The sequence below is a fragment of the Melospiza georgiana genome, chromosome 28 (assembly GCF_028018845.1).
Source record: "Melospiza georgiana isolate bMelGeo1 chromosome 28, bMelGeo1.pri, whole genome shotgun sequence".
Classification (NCBI taxonomy): domain Eukaryota; kingdom Metazoa; phylum Chordata; class Aves; order Passeriformes; family Passerellidae; genus Melospiza; species Melospiza georgiana.
Window position 1 is genome coordinate 4,113,642 of NC_080457.1, and position 17,361 is coordinate 4,131,002.

Below are 17,361 nucleotides of genomic sequence, written 5' to 3' on the forward strand. Positions count from 1 at the left end.
CGAGCTTGCTGGCCCTCTCCCATCCCCGGCGCTGCCAGCAGATGGTACTGCGCCCCCGAGGATGGCTGGCTGCTCGGCTGGGATGCTCCGGAGCCGGGCAAAGGGGGTTTGCTGCTCTTCCCGAGCCTCCCGACTCACCCCACTGCGCCTTTCTGAGCCCCCGAGTGTTGTATTCGATAATTGTATTCGCAGGGAACCCCCAAAGAGGGGAGGGAATGATGCATCTGACTCCATGGGTATGAGAAGGCTAATAAATTACTTTATTATACTATATTATGCTATACTATATTACTATACTATGTAACACTATTACTATATTACACTATATTATTCTATATTATATATATATTACACTATATTACACTATATTATTACTATATCATACTATATTACACTATATTACACTATATTTACTATATTACACTATATTATTACTATATCATACTATATTACACTATATTTACTGTATTACACTATATTATACTATAATACACTATATTACACCATGTTATTACTATATTACACTATATTATTACTTCATTATACTGTATTACACTATATTCCCTCCACCCAATGAGGAGAGAGGAATGATGCATCTGACTCCATCTTATCAGAAGGCAAATGAATTGCTTTATTATACTATATTATTCTATAATATATTACTATACTATACTACAGTATAACTATATTACACTATATAATTACTAAATTACACTATATTTACTATATTGTAATTACACTATACTATGCTATACTAAACACTATATTATTACTATATTATACTATATTACATTATATTACACTATATTATTACTATGTAACAGTCTGTTATTACTATATTACATTATATTATATTATATTACACTATATTACACTATATTATTACTATATTACACTTTATTCTCTCCCCCCAGCTAGGGGAGGGAATGATGCATCTGACTCCATCTTATCAGAAGGCTAATTAATTGCTTTATAATACTATATTATCCTATACTATATTACTATACTATATTACACTATTACTATATTACACTATATTATTACTGTATTATACTATATTACACTATATTATCACTATTACTGTGTTGAGGCTGTGAGCATTCACAAGATTTTATTATCATTCTTCCTTTCTAGCTTTCTGATGTCTCCTTTCTCTTTCTTTAGTACAGTTTTAGTATACAATTTTCTTTTAATATAATATATATATTTTTTTTATTATTTTTATTATTATATATATTATATTTTAATATTATAAGATAATAAATCAGCCTTCTGAAACATGGAGTCAAGATTCTCATCTCTTCCCTCATCCTGGGGACCCTCAAATACCACCACACCTGTGCAGTGACAACAATGGCTTCTTCCTTATTACAAGGTGTTTTTTTAAGTTTTACGCCCCTAACAAAACGCGATCTCAAGTCATTGTTATATCAAAACTAATAATCAAAGCTGATTGTGTTCACTGGACAGAGCAATAGCTCATTTTATTTTATTGGTGCAAAGCAATTCATGTCAATAATTAATTGGCATGAGTTTACAACTAATTATTAAGGCACTCATGCTGCTCACTAAGGCAAATATCTTCTAACTGCAAATATCCCTTATGTGTCTATGTTTTTCCATGCTAACAGCCTTGCTTTCTTCCTTGCTATGGATAAATTCCTATTTTATCAAATTTTCTTCTGCTAACTCAGTCCTTTTGCCTGCAGACCATCCACAGGCTTGTCCTTCAGCTGTGGTTCTTCCAGACTGATTGTCCTCCTGCATCCTCAGAGCTGGGACACCCCAGTTGCCCAGGAACCCCCAACCTTGGTGAAGGTGGTTTTGGGGACAGACCCTGTACCTGTGCTCTGCTGGACAGCCCAGCCTTGTCTGTGCTGGGGCCAGGGGCCAATCAGTGACCCAGAACTCCAACCCACACCACAGATGGACCCAGAGCTGCTCTGGCTGCCCCTGGATCCCTGGAATGTCCAAGGCCAGGTTGGACAGGGCCACCTGGCCTCATGGCAAGTGTCCCATGGCATGGGATGCTCTGCAGGGTCCCTTCCCACCCAAAGCCCTGTGACTCTGTGGTGTCACAGCCCACTGGGTGGCATTTGCGTCCCACTGTCCCCAGCTCTCCGGGAAATGTCCCCATCCAGCCAAGCTTTTTCCCCAGGACAGGGAGCTCATCTATTCTGACGCTCAGCACCACCCTCACTGCATTTTGGGAGAGTCTTCCTGCCAAATTAAGATGGTCTCGGAGAACCTCAAGTTATTTTTACATCTGGGGTTCGCCACTTAGCTCCACAAACAGGACACCAGGGTAGCTGAGGGGTAACTCTGGGGGGGAAATGTGGCTGTGGTGGCACAGGGACAGAAAAGCCAGAGCAGTGACCAAGGAGAGCCTGGGGAGCCCTCACCTGAGGAACCTTCACCTGAGGACCTCCCATCACTCTCTCTGCATTAGGAACACTGTGGGATGGGCACAGAGAGAACCACACAGATGGGGGATGCTCCTGTTGACTTTTTTGCCTTCTCATAAAGCAGAAGTGGATTTACAGGCATCAAAAGTGAAGCTCTGGTACCTTTTTAGCTGCATCAAATTCCAGCTTCTCCTGCAGCAAGTCCTCCAAGGGTGGCACACTTGTCAAGCTCTGTGATGGAAAGGATGATGCTGAGACACTGAGGGGTGCAAGTTCCTTTTATTTTTGTCTTTATTTTATTTATATTTATTTTGAAGACAGCAGGAAAAGCTGTGCAGAAGTGCCAAGAACAGAGCCTGAAAATTATCAGCTGCTCTACAAAGCAGGAGCTGGGGAGGAAGGAGCAGTTTGGGTGGGAGCAGGGTGGGATGCAGGGTGGTGTGTCCAGAGAACACAGCGGGAACAAGAGATCCATCTCCAATCTGTCAAAGGCAGCACAAACCTGCCTGCAAACATTTGTCCAGCTGTGTGACAATTGATGCAGCTGCTCGTCATTTAAAGATATTAACCTGCCTTCATTAAAGGTCAGTTCTTCCTGAGCAGGGAGGTTCTCCACTGGGGTAGGGTGGCTGATGGGGGTCTAAGGTTGAAAAATTTAGCTGGGTGTGAATTCTATCACCCTCTGTTAGAGGTGGGACAGTTCTGTTCATTGGGCAGTTTTATTTATCTCTCCCACAACCCATCCTCCCTCCAGGAGATCTCTTCTGTTCATGGGCCAGTGTGTGTGTCCCTGCATGGCTGATCAAATTCCATCATCCCATGGGGAGATGCTCCACCCAGGGAAGGAGCCAAGCATTCCTACCTGGATACAATCTGGGGTTTGGAACATTCCTACCTGGATACAATCTGAGGTTTCAAATATTCCTACCTGGATACAATCTGAGGTCTCAAATATTTCCATCTGGATACAATCTGAGCTTTGGAACATTCCTACCTGGATACAATCTGAGATTTGGGACACCCCAGCAGCCTTTGCCCACTGCATTCCCACAGGAGCAGCTTTCTGCTGCCCTGCATTGCCAGAGGGAGCCCAGGCCCATCTCCAGCAGCCCTGGAGCTGCAGAGGAAAACTTCCCCCTTGTGCAGGATCCCTGCTGCAGCAGAGCCACAGCTGGCACTGCAGGAGGGCTGAGCCCCCATGGGATGGGGCTGTGCCACCACCCTGACACACAGGGGGACAGAGCATGGTCTGACTCTGGCAGTGTCTTTTTTTTTTTTTTTTGGTACTATTTAATTTTTATTTTTATTTTTCCTAGTGAAGAACTTTTATACTCATTCCTATATCTTTGCCTGAGAGCCCCTTCATTTCAAAATTATAACAATTCAGAGGGCAGGAGTTTACATTTTCCATTTCAGGAGAGGCTCCTGCCTTCCTCAGGAGACACCTGGCTGTTCAAACCAAGCCAGATTTTGGCTGTTGGGGAGCTGGGGCTGGTGTGAGGACAGACAGACAGACAGACAGTGTGAGCTGCCAGCCAGCCCTGAGCACAGCAACATTCCCCAGGAGCAGAGCAGGCAGGGGAGGAGGGCTGTGCTGAGGGAATAATGGGCTGCAAGAGGCAGAGATCTGCCCCCCAAGGCAAAGGATGAACAACTTGTCCTAGATTCCCCCCTCCCTTTTTTTTTTTTTTTTTTTATTTTCAGAGATCCGAATGTATAATTGCAGGAGGGTTTTTATTACAATTACAAGAGAGAAAATGAGCTGAAGGCTCCTAACTGCAGAGGCCGGTCCCTGTGAGCAAAGGGCCACATGTCCCCTTTTATGGCCAGCCATAATTCCCTCCCTGGCTCAAAGGAGGCTGTGAAAAGAGCAGGACTGGTTCAAACTTCCTTGGGGTCTCCGTGGCAACCAGCCCTGCAGGAGCCTTTTCTTCCTTTCCCCTCTTTCCTCTTTTGTTGTTGTTGTTGTTGTGTCATTAAAACTTCCCGGATTGAATCCCCACCAGGCTGGGCAGGATCCAGAGATCCTGCAGTCCCCAGACAGCTGCCCTGCACCAGCAAAGCTCAGCCCAGACCAGCAAAGCTCAGCCCAAACTCTGCCCCAGGTCAGGAAAGCCCAGCAATGCCCAATCTGAACTCAGCTCCAGCCCAGGAAAGCCCAGCCCAGCAAAGCCCAGCCTGAACTCAGCCTCAACTCAGTAAAGCCCCAGCCCAGCAAAGCCCAGCCCCAACTCAGCCCCAACCCAACCAAGCCCAGTCCAAACTTAGCCCCAGCCCAGCAAACTCAGCCTAAACTCAGCCCCAGCTCACTAAATCCCAGCCCAGTAAAGCCCAGTCCAAAGTCAGCCCTAGCCCAGCAAAGCCCAGCCCAAACTCAGCCCCAGCCCAACAAATCCCAGTCCAAACTCAGCCCCAGCTCAGTAAAGCCCAGCCCAGCTTCACACCGGGATATTTTTCTTGTCCCACTTTGTTCCTGCCCAGTATTTTAGCTTTTTGCAGTTGAGCCCATCCCCTGAGAGCTCAGACAGAAATGGGGACTCTGCTCCCTCCAGGCTGGGCCTCTGCGAGGGACATGGGGCAGCCCAGCCCTGGCACCTCCATTCTAGAACAGCCCAGCCCTGGCACCTCCATTCAGCCCTGGCACTCCCATTCTGGAGCAGCCCCTCCTGCACCAGGGGCTGAGGCCGAAGGGGCTCTTGGGCACCTGCAGAGCCCCTGCCCTGGCACAGCAGCGCCAGACCCAGCACCCACTGCACCCTCTGTGAGAGCAGGGCACAGCCCATGCAGGATCTGTGCCCTGTGCCACCCATCCCTTCCTGGCATGGGAGTGCAGGGGTTCGGGGCCAGGGAAAAGCAAACCCCATGGTTTGTGCTGTGCTGCCCATGCTGGGCTATGTCACCTCCCCATGGCATGGCCAGGGCTGGGTGGGGACAGATCTGGGCTCTGGGGAGTGATGCTCCATCTCTGTGACAGGGACAGGAGCCAGGGGATGGATGGAGCTGTGCCAGAGGGATTTAGGATGGAAATCAAGGAAAGGTTCCTCCCCCAGAGGTGCTGGCACTGCCCAAGGCTGCCACGGTTCCAGGAGGGTTTGGACAGCACTGCCAGGGATGCCCAGGGTGGGATTGTTGGGGTTTCTTGTCACTCTGATTTTTTAAGATTTTCTAAACCTTCTGATGTTTACATTCTTGTAACAAACTATCTCACACACTTTCTGTAAATAACTCATTGTTTTGCATTCTTTTATAGAAGAAGACAAATGTGATGGTTTGTCCAGTGTCATTGGAGAGGTGGCACTTTTACTTCCAATCCACTGTCATTTTTGGAAAACTATAAATGTTAGAGCCAGAAAATAAACTTCCCTTTTTCACCTTGAGGGCAGCAGTGTGTGCACTCATGTTATTTGTGTCCTACAGTGTCTGGGCAGAGCAGGAGCTGCCCTGGGTGATTTTTGGGGGTCCCTTCCAGCTCAGGACATTCTTTGAGTCTCATCCATGATTCCAGGTGGGAATATTTTCTGTGGGCACAGCAGCTCAGTGAGGAGGAGCTCTCCAACCCTCACAGTGCTCCAGGGCACTCCCAGCCCACATGGAAATCCATGAATCTCCTTTTCCTCCACTCACCCACATTACAAGGGCTCCACAATTTCCAGCTACAACATCATGGGAAAAAAAATCACAGCCTGCAGCAAAAAATTGCTGGTTTCATTCTTTTTCCAAATTCCAGGATTCTGCTGGGTTGGAACATTGGGCAAGGAGAGAAGGAAGGGCAGGAATGACTCTGCTGCTCTGCTCCCCATCCCTCCCCCTTCCCTGGGATGCATTCCTGCAAATGTCTAGGTAGACAGAGCTGCCTCCAACAAGCCCGGGACCTGGGGCGTCGTTCCTTCATGTGCTCAGGTCATCCAATTAATCAGATTTACTGCAGCCCTGAGAGGCAGCTCAGCCTCTCCCGTGCATCCAGGCTGCCCAAAACATGAGGTGAAAACTTCTCTTCACTTCCAGCTTCAGGGGGACACCACAAATTGGCTCTTTTTGTGCAGTGGAGCTGCTCCAGGAGAGCCCAGGGCTGTCACACCTGTGGCACATCCTCACCCCAAACCCATCACACACACCTTGGCAGCTGGGGCTCTGCACATCCCACTCATTTCTCCCCTGGATACCCAGCTACTGCTTCAAACTGGTGCAAAAATCACATTATCGTGCAAAAACCCTTCTGAGACCTTTTCCTAAGTGGTTCAGGTGAAGACTGAACAAAGCCCTAAATGGCATCTGGATTTAATAATTTCCCACTGAAAGCTGATGGGAAAAGTGTCCTGGAGGACCAGACTTGATTTCCCTTTACTCCAATAGAGAGTGAGGATGATTTGGAGCAGGGATAGACTAGCAGGAGGTGAACAGAGAACATTTTAAAGTGCAACCCAAGCTCTGTCAGCCCAGAGCAGTGACCCCACATGATGCCAACACTATTCCAGTCAAACATAATAAAGTCCTTGTGTTTTTCCTGAAGTTTGAGATGGTTTCATTGCTCACTCTCCGTGCTCCATGTTGCCATAGCCACTAAAACCCACGAGTTAGGCCTTCATTAGGGTCGGGTTTTTTGGGGTGTTTTTTGTTTTTTTGAACATCTCCTTGGGAAAATAGAGCAAAGATCTGAAATGTAATGGAGTTTGAAGGAATTGAAGTGGATGACATGGAAAAAAAGGTGTTTTTCTTGACAGTCTGTAGCTGCTGAAGTGTCCTCAGAGCACTCAGTACTTCCACTTCCCTCATTTCCTGTGATCCACGGAGGATATTTGTGACCAGAAAGAACAACTGAACCCTGGGCAGCAAAATTTCTCCTTTTTCTGCCCAAAAGAAATGAAATCTGGGGTTCCAGTTCTGCTCCTCTGCTCAGAATTTATCCAGCCTGGGATTCCTGGGTGTTCTTGTTCAGGCTGCACAGAGGGGGAGGCAGCTCCTTCCTGGAGCATCTAATGGGATCCACACAGAAAATGTGATTTTTCCCCAGGTTTACAAGAAATCCAGGTAGATAAAAAACCTGGGCCAGCAAAATCATGTGAGGAGCTCATGGGAAAGCTGAGAACACAACATGAGTTTCTTGATCGGGATTTGAGAACAGGTTCTACAGCAGGTTACACTGCTGATGTTTTAAAATGCAACATTTTCTTTGTAATAAAAAAATATATATTTATTACAAAGGAAAGGTTGCATTTTAAATATTAATAAAAATATTTTTTAAAAATCTATAATTTTAACAAAAATACATATTTTGTTTTTCCTTTTTAAAGGGGAATAAAAAAACCAAAACAAAATAAAAAAGACACAACAAAGAAAAAAAAAGGCAACAAAACAAAAAAAAACCTTAAAAAAAAAAAACACCCAAAATTAAAAAATAAAAGTAAATAAAAACTCAACCCCCCACAAAAGAAAACCCAAAAAAACCAAACAAAACAAAAAAAGTGAAACAAAAACAAACAAACAAAACCCAAAAATCAAAACAAAACAAAACAAAAACCAACCCAAAACAGAAATCCCAGGGCCTTGGTCACAAGATTGGGACATTGCAGGAAATTGTCTGAAATGAGTTTCTACCATCATTAGCAGACAAAAATTATCCCAAGTGGAGGAATTCTACTTAGAATAGTTTGTAAATAAATGGAGTGAGGTAAAGGATATTTGCCAAGAAAAATGAGAACAGGGAACTCAGAGGGAATGTTATTGTTACCTGTCACAGGTTAGCAGCAAGCAGAGCCCTCAGGATTTCAGGAGTTGAAGATGGAAGGAGCCATTTCATCAGGCTTTGAGGAAGGATTTCCTCAGCTCTTCACAGATTTTCTATAATTATTTACTTTAGGACTGATGAGTACTAATGTCCCATTTCACCTCCACTTTAGACTCTAAAATTGAGGTCTTCAAACCAACAAACCCAGCTTTTTTAGGACTTGCTAACCCTTAAAGGACCATTGTCCTGGAGATCCAACTCCAGCTCTGTTCCGGGCCATGCCCAGACCTGAAATTCAACCTCAGCACCCACCTGTGCCACCCTTCACTGTGACCTGACCCCTCTCTGTGCACCACAGGCTTTTACATCCCCTGCCATCCCCAAAACTCTGAGCCAGGGCTCTAAACCCCCTCTGAGAGCTCATCCATCTCGGTCAGGTGTGGGTTGTCCTCTGCACATCACCCTGAGCCTCCACCAGGAGGGCTCTGAGCTCCTGGAGCTCCTCAGGGGTTCCTCAGGTTGAAATCCACACCGAGCACAAATCCAGGAGTCTCCATGGTCCCATCACCTTCCCCAGGCACTTGGTGTCTTCCTGCTGGTAGGTTCAGATGGATTATATAATATACAATATACAACATACAATATATTGTATATTGTACGTTGTATATTGTATATTGTATATTTATATTGTGTATTGTATATTGTATGTTGTATATTATGTATATATACAAATATATTTATGAAAACTATTTTATATATAATATATTACGGTATATATAATATTATACAATATATAATGTGCCGTATATACAATATATATGTATATAACTATGGATATATATATACACAAATATATAATATATAATATGTATATAATATATATATTTATTTATACATATATATATATATACATATTAAAAACTATTCTTTGAATAAATATTCATACAAATATGGGAATATATAAATATTCCCATTTATATAAAGATATAAATCCACGCCGAGCACAAATCCAGGAGTCTCCATGGTCCCATCACCTTCCCCAGGCACTTGGTGTCTTCCTGCTGGTGGGTTCAGATGGAGAAAGGAGGAAAAGCTAAAAGAAGGCAAAGTTGCACAGTTAGAGCCCAGGGGGAAGGAGAGGCACATTTCCAATGGGATCACAATGCTCCTTTGCTGGAATAAACCAAAAATCTCCTCCAGCAGTGCCACAATGTCCCCACGACACACAGGGACCTCTGTGCTGACATTGTGAGGGCAGCAGGACTTTTCTTGAGCAGCCAAACCTCTGACTTCCTCAATTCCTTTCATTTCTGGGCATATTGAAACTGGGTTCTGAGAGTCAATATTGTCAAACTAGACAGAGTGATGTGATTGAAAAGACCCTCAGTTAATAAAACTGTCACTCAGCAGCACAAGGAGGTATCTATGAGGGAAATTTTGAAATTGTACTCTTTTTGAGGAACTGTCATTTGCTCTTAGAAATTACATTTAAAATTAATGTTTGCTGTGGAACTTATAAATATTTGTTCAGGCTAGCATGAAATATGCCCAGGATAATTTTAGCATGTACGCATCAGATTTTCATTTCACATCAGAGGAGACTCAAAGTGAGTCTGTTCCCTTCACAGCCAATAGAGTCTTCATCCCTGGGAGACAAATTCTCCTCCTCCTTGGGGAGCCCTGCCTGCTGCCTCAAGGCTTGGGGGATCAAGGCTGACACAGCTGAGAGCTGGCATTGTTTTCCTGCTTGTTTCACTGGGAGAAACTGGGAGAAACTGGGAGAAACTGGGAGCCAAGAGTCTCCTGGAGTCAGATCAGGGACAGGCAGGACCTTCCGTTCCCAGGATCTCCAACCAAAAGCAATTACAGAATTAAATATTCCAGGTCATTTAAATCCATTTAAATCCCACACACAATCTCATCACCAAAGGTGGGGCAACACAAACTCCTTGTGATGCTGGGAGAGATGTTCAGAGAGCAGTGGGATGGAGAAGTGGAAGGATTTGGGGGGGGATGAGCATCTCCAGAGACCTCCTCAGAGCCATTACCATGAATTCAGAGTGCTTGGGATCAGCCCTTCACATCTTTGAGGGCCTGCCCATGGCCACATCAGTGTGTGGGAATTTTGTGTCTCTGCTCTTGTTGTAGGAGATCCCTGACCCACCACAGCAGCAAACAAACCTCTGAATTTGGGGCTGGGGTCCCTTTCCTTCCTGGTTCCTGCAGGGGAAGCACTTGGTAGCTCTTTATTGGTTTGGTTTATAAATACCCAGAAATGGATAAGGAGCAGTTTGTGTTCCCCAATGTCTGATGGACAGGAACGTCTCTGCCACCATGGAATCACTGAGGTTGGAAAAAACCTTGAAAATCATCAGGTTCAACAATTAACCCAGCACTGCCAGGTCCACCCAGACCTGGATGATGGTCTCCAACCAACAATACCTCAATTCTGATTTCCCCAACTGGATTTCTACAAAAAAAAAAAGCTATTTCTGATGTTCTCCTCTCCCATGGGCTCAGCCACCTGCAGACATCTCACTTCACTCTCTCCACTTGCTGCCTCTCTAGCAGTGACACTTCAACCACAAAAATTCTGTCCCTTGGCACCTTTAATCCTTATTCTGATTGTGCAGCTCCAAAACATCCACCAGCACAAACCTGGGCAGCATTTCCAGTTCTGCTTTTGCCAGAGCAGCTCACAGACACTTCAGTGCATTTCACACAGCCCAGGGCTTGGTTTAGGCAGTAAGAGAAGAGTTTCTGGGATCATTCCCTGGCCCTAGAATGAGGCAGACAGGGACACCTTCATCCTAAAAAAAATCCCTTAAGCTCCAGAACATATGAGTCAAATCTTATGGATCTATTTGGAATATTTCCTGACCCACACTAACCCCAAAATGTGACTAAAATCTCTTTAGGGCTGGGTAAATTGGCTGGGCCAGCTCCACACCAGGGTCCATCTTCGTGTTTAAAAACATGAGCAGTAAACGTCAAGATGTGGGGAAGATTTCCTGCTAGTGTTAAATTTACAGCTTAAATCCACACGTCCCCAAATGTCTTTGGACAATTGCTGCTTTCTTAGACCCAGCTCAATAAAACCCATCTGGGTTCCAGGAAGATTTGCCAGGACAGACTACACCCAAAAGAACAAGAATATTTGGGATTCAAAGGCCCCCAAAAGAATAAGAATATTTGGGATTCAAAATCCCCCAAAAGAACAAGAATATTTAATATCTATGGTGGGTCACATTCAGCTGGAAAGCCATAGGAGAAATTTGGCCTCAAAGTCCCTGCAGCAGGAGCAGGGAGGGATGGAGAGGGAAAATATGAGCAGGTGCTGTGTCCTCCCTTGGGTGTGCCATGGCCAGGACAGCGCCCACCCTTTCTGAGAGCAGCAGTGCCCAAACTCAGCACCCAAACACCAAGATCAGGCAGGACTGGCAATCCAGAATGGCAGAACTGGCAATCCAGAATGGCAGAACTGGCAATCCAGAATGGCAGGAGCAAGAGGCAGGCGCATCACAGGATCATGGAATGGCTTGGGTTGGAAGGAACCTTAAAGATCATCTCATTCCACCCCTGCCATGTCCCAGGGTGCTCCAACCTGGCCTGGGGCACTGCCAGGGATCCAGCCACAGCTTCCCTATGCCAGTGTGTGATTAAACACAACGAGGAATTTGTTTGTGCCCACAGCCTTGAGATCCAGAGGAGGTCTGGAGCTCTCAAAACCATTCCCAAGACAGGACCTTGAATCTCCATTGCTGCCACAGCTCTGAAATAAACTGGTTTGTTGTCTGCTCCTGAAGCACCTGATCTCGAGCTGGTCCCACCCCAGGGCAGCAGCAGAGCTGTGGTTGCTGAGATGCTTTAGGAGAAAAAGCAACTTGTTTGGCTTCTCCCATTTCTTTGTCCCATTCTGTCATCTCCTCTGGCTGCACAATAGCTCCTGTTCAAACAGGCTCTCTACCCAATAACAAGGATTTTTTAAGTAAAATCTTTGTTGGGTCTATTTGCAAATCACGAAACTGATTTGTTGGTTTGGTTTTTTTTTAGGGTTACATGTGTGGGGTTTTGATAATATTTTCATCTTCCTGCATCCAGAGATGCACTTCACAAGCAATCCATCCATGGGACATGTCCCCATCTGCCTGCTCCCCTCTCATCATGACATGGCATTTTTTTCTCAATAGAAATCCAATCTGCCCCTGCTCCCCCCTCCATCCATCACCCCCACATGCTGAAAGCCTGGGAATTGCAGGTTTTATTTCAACTTTATCACCAGTTTTACCCACGTTACCACAAGCAGAGGGGTTTTCTGCCCCTCTGTGCCCCCATCCCTGTCCATCTTGTTATGCTTGCCCAATTATTCCATTAAAAAAAACCCAAACAATATTTGAGATAGCAGCAATTTTAATTAAATAATTTAGAAAATATATATTGACAATATCATTTAATCCGTACCCTGCGGTTATCTTTTGCTTATGCACTATTATTGGAACCAAATTATCCCTTGTTTCTAATCAAATTATATTGTCAATATATATTTTCTAAACTGTTCAATTAAAATTGCTGCTATCTCAAATACTGTTTGGTTTTTTACTATGGGATAATTGGGCAAACATAACAATCTGAAGAACAAGTTCTGTCTCACTCCCTGTGTGACATTAAGCCACCCCTCACCACAGCCACCCTTCATCCTTACCTTGAATTCCTGGAATTCAGGGGCAACACATCCTGGGCTCCAAGTGAAAAAATTAAAAAAAAAAAAAAATTGAAAAAAAAAATTAAAAATTGAAAATCCTCGCCCCAAATCGCAGTGCCCCAGTGGAGTGTGGTGCACAGAGGGTTTGTCTGTGGCAGCCAGGCTCGGAACAAAGTTGTGGGGTGGAGGGGGAGGAGAGGGTGATTGACAGCCCTGGGCTGAGCCTCATCCCTCACCTTGGGCCATGCGGTCTGATTGGCCGCCTGCTGACATCCCCGAGCCCTGCACTTTTTAATAGAACGCTTTTGGATGATCTACGGGGGGAAAGGCTTGGAGAGGTGTGTTTCTGACAAGCCAGGAAAAGTCACCCGAGCCACCAGGGACTTGGCTTCACTCTTTTTTACCCCCCCCCCTTTTTTTTTTTTTTTTTTTTTTTTTTTTTTCCTTGGGAGGAGGGGGGATTTCTTCATTTTGGCACTTCATGTTTTTCTGAAAACTTCGCGGCGATTTTTTCCCCCTTGCACCAGCCTGGACTGATGGATTACCACCTGCTTGGACTAATTCTGTCTTTTCTCTTCAATGGCACAAAGGTCTTAGCCGGTTACCCAATTTGGTGGTAAGATTCCTTCCTCCCCTCGCCCTTCCTCTCCCTATGATTGATTAATGAATTCATTAATTATTAGCCATGGGAGCTGTGTGTTCCCTTCCTTTTCACCCCTCGCCCTGCGGAGCTGCATGCTGGAGTCGAAGCGTAATTTCTTCAGATTTGACCTGTAATTAATGAAATCTGTGGAAAAGTTTGGGGGTTATTTTGAAAGGGCCATGCCTGGGTTTCCCTTTGCACAAATGGAGGCTTCCCTACCACTCTTTAATTTCTCCATTTTCGGCACTGTGGCGATGGGCTCTTGGTTCAGATGTGAAAGGATGCGGTTTTATTTCCTTGTGCAATGGGAATTTTGTCTTTCCCATCACTCTGCCACAGGGATTTTCTTCCTTTCCATGAAACTGCAATTAATCCTTAAAAAAAATTAATTTAATTCTATTTTCTGTTTGGTTGCTGCGTTTTTTTGGACTTCTTTCCCTTCTTTTGTTGTATTCTGTCATGTGAATTTAGTCCGGCGAATAACGCAAATGGCACCTGGGAAAACATTCATTAGGAAAATTGCTCAAAGGTGGATTTTGTTCATTTTAATTATGGAAATGTAGCTAATTTCCTTGCACCAACGAGAAAAATAGATTTTAAAAGAATTGGTTGTATCTTGTGATGAGGCTGGTAAGCAACCTGAGTTACTTATTTTAAAAATAAATCCAACTCTATATAAATGAATACAGTAACAAAATGCAATTGGAAGCCTTTTATAACAAGAAATATTGAATTAAACATTCCAGGTCATTTAAATCCAGCAGCCAGCAAGTTGCATAACAGAATAATTCAGTTTATTTCTGTCTTTATGTAGGATTTCTTGCTGGAATATCTCTTGTTAAGTTTCTGTATGTGCCAGGTAGGGGCTGTGAGCCTGATGATCCATAGGGAAAAGAGGGAGATGGTGGAATTTGGTGCTGCTGAGATTCTTGGGTTATTTTCGCCTTTCCAGAAAAGTCTCTCTTCTTTATTCCTGAATTAGATCCTTTCAGTGCCAACATGGAGATGGCAAGAAGTAGGTGGGAGTGAACTTGGGAATGGACTGCCATATCTGGGAATATTTAGAATTCAGGATGGGAAAATACGAATTTTTAATTTTTTTTTTTTAATAATCCATTTATTAGCGTGGACTTTGGGATGAGAATGTGCCTTTCCAGAGGAGAAAGACAGAGAGCACAATGAGAAGTCCCCGCTCAGGAAGCGTTTCAAAGCTCTGCAGGTTCATGAAATGGCTAAATCACAGCAGGTTTTCCTGGAGAATTAAATGATTTCCTCGCCCTGAGCGTGGCTGCCCAACTTCAGGCCCTCAGCCCTGGCCAGGGGAGGCTCCTGAAACACAGAGAGCAGCCCTTTGATTCCTTCCATCCCTTTTCTGCCCCACCTGGGCACCACTGGGCACAGGTCGGGATGCCAGGGCTGGCTCTGAGCTGCCTGGGGCAGGGACACCTCACCATGGCATCAGCTCATCCCACTGAGCTGCCTCAGGCTTTGATATAAACCAGGATTTAATGCCCAAATCAAGGAGGGTTTCAAGTCTCAGAGCGTTTCAAGTCTCTTTTCTTTTCTCCGTGAAAAGGTCTCGTTTTCCCCCCGTGAAACAAAAATATCCCCCCGTGAGCAAAATGTCTCCTGTGCCCGTTTCCAGGAGCAAATGCTGCTGCACACAGGTGTGTGCCCCTCCATCCCCTCCTCCCAAACCCCTCTGAGCTCACCCCAAAGGAACAATTACAGAGGATGTAGGGCATGGACAGGAGGGGCATGGCAAGCAGCATCCCTGGGAGAGGAGGGAGTGGAGCACACTCCGCACAGAATTTCCTCCACAGAGCCAGGTTTTGTGTATTTTTATGTATTTTTATAGATTCTGGCAGCACCAAAGTGACAGAGAGTCTCTAGGGATGTGAGGAGTGCCCCATGTAGGGTGAGGTGGCAGATGCTGTGGGGTTTTAGGGGTTTCTTGAAGGGTGAGGGAGCAGAAGGGCAGAAATACTTGGGCCACAGTTCAGGGAGAGACAATGCTCCCAAAGCACAGATATTCAAGATCTGCTTTGGTACCATGGAAAGATTGCAATATCTGCTCTGTGGAAATGGGGTTTATGTGGTGGATTCTAGCATGGTGATATCTATGCTCTTAAAAAAACATCATTTTCCAATTGTCTTCCTGATCCTCTGCTCTTGAGGCCGGCACAGAGGAGGCTTTGGGGGATGAACCCAACTTGCAGGGTTCAGCACACCCCAAAACAGGGCAAGGAGAGCAAAGGTGGGGCTCAGCATCAGCGTGGTGCCCTGTGCTGGTGTCCCTGGGCTTCCTTACCCCCAGTTAAACCCATCTCTGCTAAACTCGAGACTTTCAGGGGGCATTTCATGTGGCAGAACCCCAGGCAGTGCCCTGTCCTGCTGGCACCACCTTCCTGCTGGATTTTCCTGCTGGATAAGGAATATTTTGGCAGCAACATCCAAACAGATCCTTTCTGCTGTGGGACAGAAAGGAGAAAATTTATTTATTTATTCCTGTGGTGAGGAAAAAGTGTCTGTGTGTGCCCTAAGAGAAGGAGAATGATGAGAATGGGGTCTGATCACCTTATAAATGGGTTTGGAATAATCCAAACCCATATATATATATATAATCAAAATCCATTTATATATAATATAATATAATATAATATAATATAATATAATATAATATAATATAATATAATATAATATAATATAATATAATATAATATAATATAATATAATATAATATAATATAATATAATATAATATAATATAATACTATATATATTATAATATAAATTATATTATATTATATATTATAGCATGTAATATATATAAAATATATGCTATATAATACATAATACAATTATATCATATATAATTCTATAATTATCTATTAAATAATATATATATAATACAATAAATATATATAATAATGGCTGGAATAGTCCTGCTGCCCCACTGTGAGCCAGACAATGCCAGGAGCTGGCAGCAGTGGCAGTGCAAGGGATAAAGGCAAAGGGATGGAGCTGCTCAGGGTTTGTGGGATGTGTTTTACTGAGGGGCTGGGAAGGTCCTTGACATTGTCCAGAGAGAGGAGAGCCCAAGTGCAGCCCTGGAGCTCTTCAGGGAGGTCCTGCCCCAGCTCCCTGTGCTCCAAACCCAGAGTTTGGGCTCCAAACCCACTGGTGCAGCAGGATGGAGAAGCCAAGAGAGGATTTCAGCCCTGCTGGGATGTCGGGAACTCCCTGACACCGCCCTGTCCCCATGCAGGCAGCTCTGAGTGAGCTCCAGGGGTGGCTCAGGCTGTGGATGCAACCTCCAGTGAGGTATTTTGACACAGCTCCAACGCTTCTTCACATGCTGCCGTCCCATCAGAGCCCTGAGAGGGGAACAAACGGGGCACAGATGGGAAAAGGTCACTGAAATGCTGCCTGTGAGTGCTGACAGGAGGAGCTGGGGCCAACAAAGCTCCCTCAGAGACGTGTCCAACGCTTTTAGTGCTGCTGAAAGAGAAAGAGGAGACAGGGAGCTGTGGTGGGGCCATGCAGAGCAGACTGCTGCTCCTCCTGGTGTGGGCATTGAGGGGCAACGCTGGGCCCACCTGGGGCTGAAAACAGCCCTGAGTACCTGGCTGGCCACAGGTGTTCAGGATCTCATGGCTCTGAAGGGTTTTGTGGCCTTCAAGGTTTTTTTCAGCGTTTTTCCCAGCCAGGTTTAGCTGGTGGGAATCCCTGTTGGGTGGGATGGGCAATCCATGCCATGGAAAGCAGAGTTTTGGAGCTGGGATTGAGGTGGATCCCAAATCCTGACCAGCTCAGGAGCTTCTGTCTCTGAAGGGTTTTGTGGGCTTCAAGGTCTTCTTCAGTGTTTTTTCCAGCCAGGTTTAGGT

The 17,361-nt window shown here is 45.0% G+C and overlaps 1 protein-coding gene across 1 annotated transcript in view; it reads left to right on the forward strand.

Moving 5' to 3' along the window:
• The first annotated feature begins 13,368 nt into the window (after positions 1–13,368).
• WNT3 (Wnt family member 3) overlaps positions 13,369–17,361 on the forward strand; it is a 28,565-nt gene continuing 24,572 nt past the window's right edge. Inside the window, exon 1 of the mRNA XM_058041665.1 lies at positions 13,369–13,448. Within this exon, the coding sequence (XP_057897648.1) occupies positions 13,369–13,448 (80 nt within the window). The remainder of the gene's footprint in view (positions 13,449–17,361) is intronic.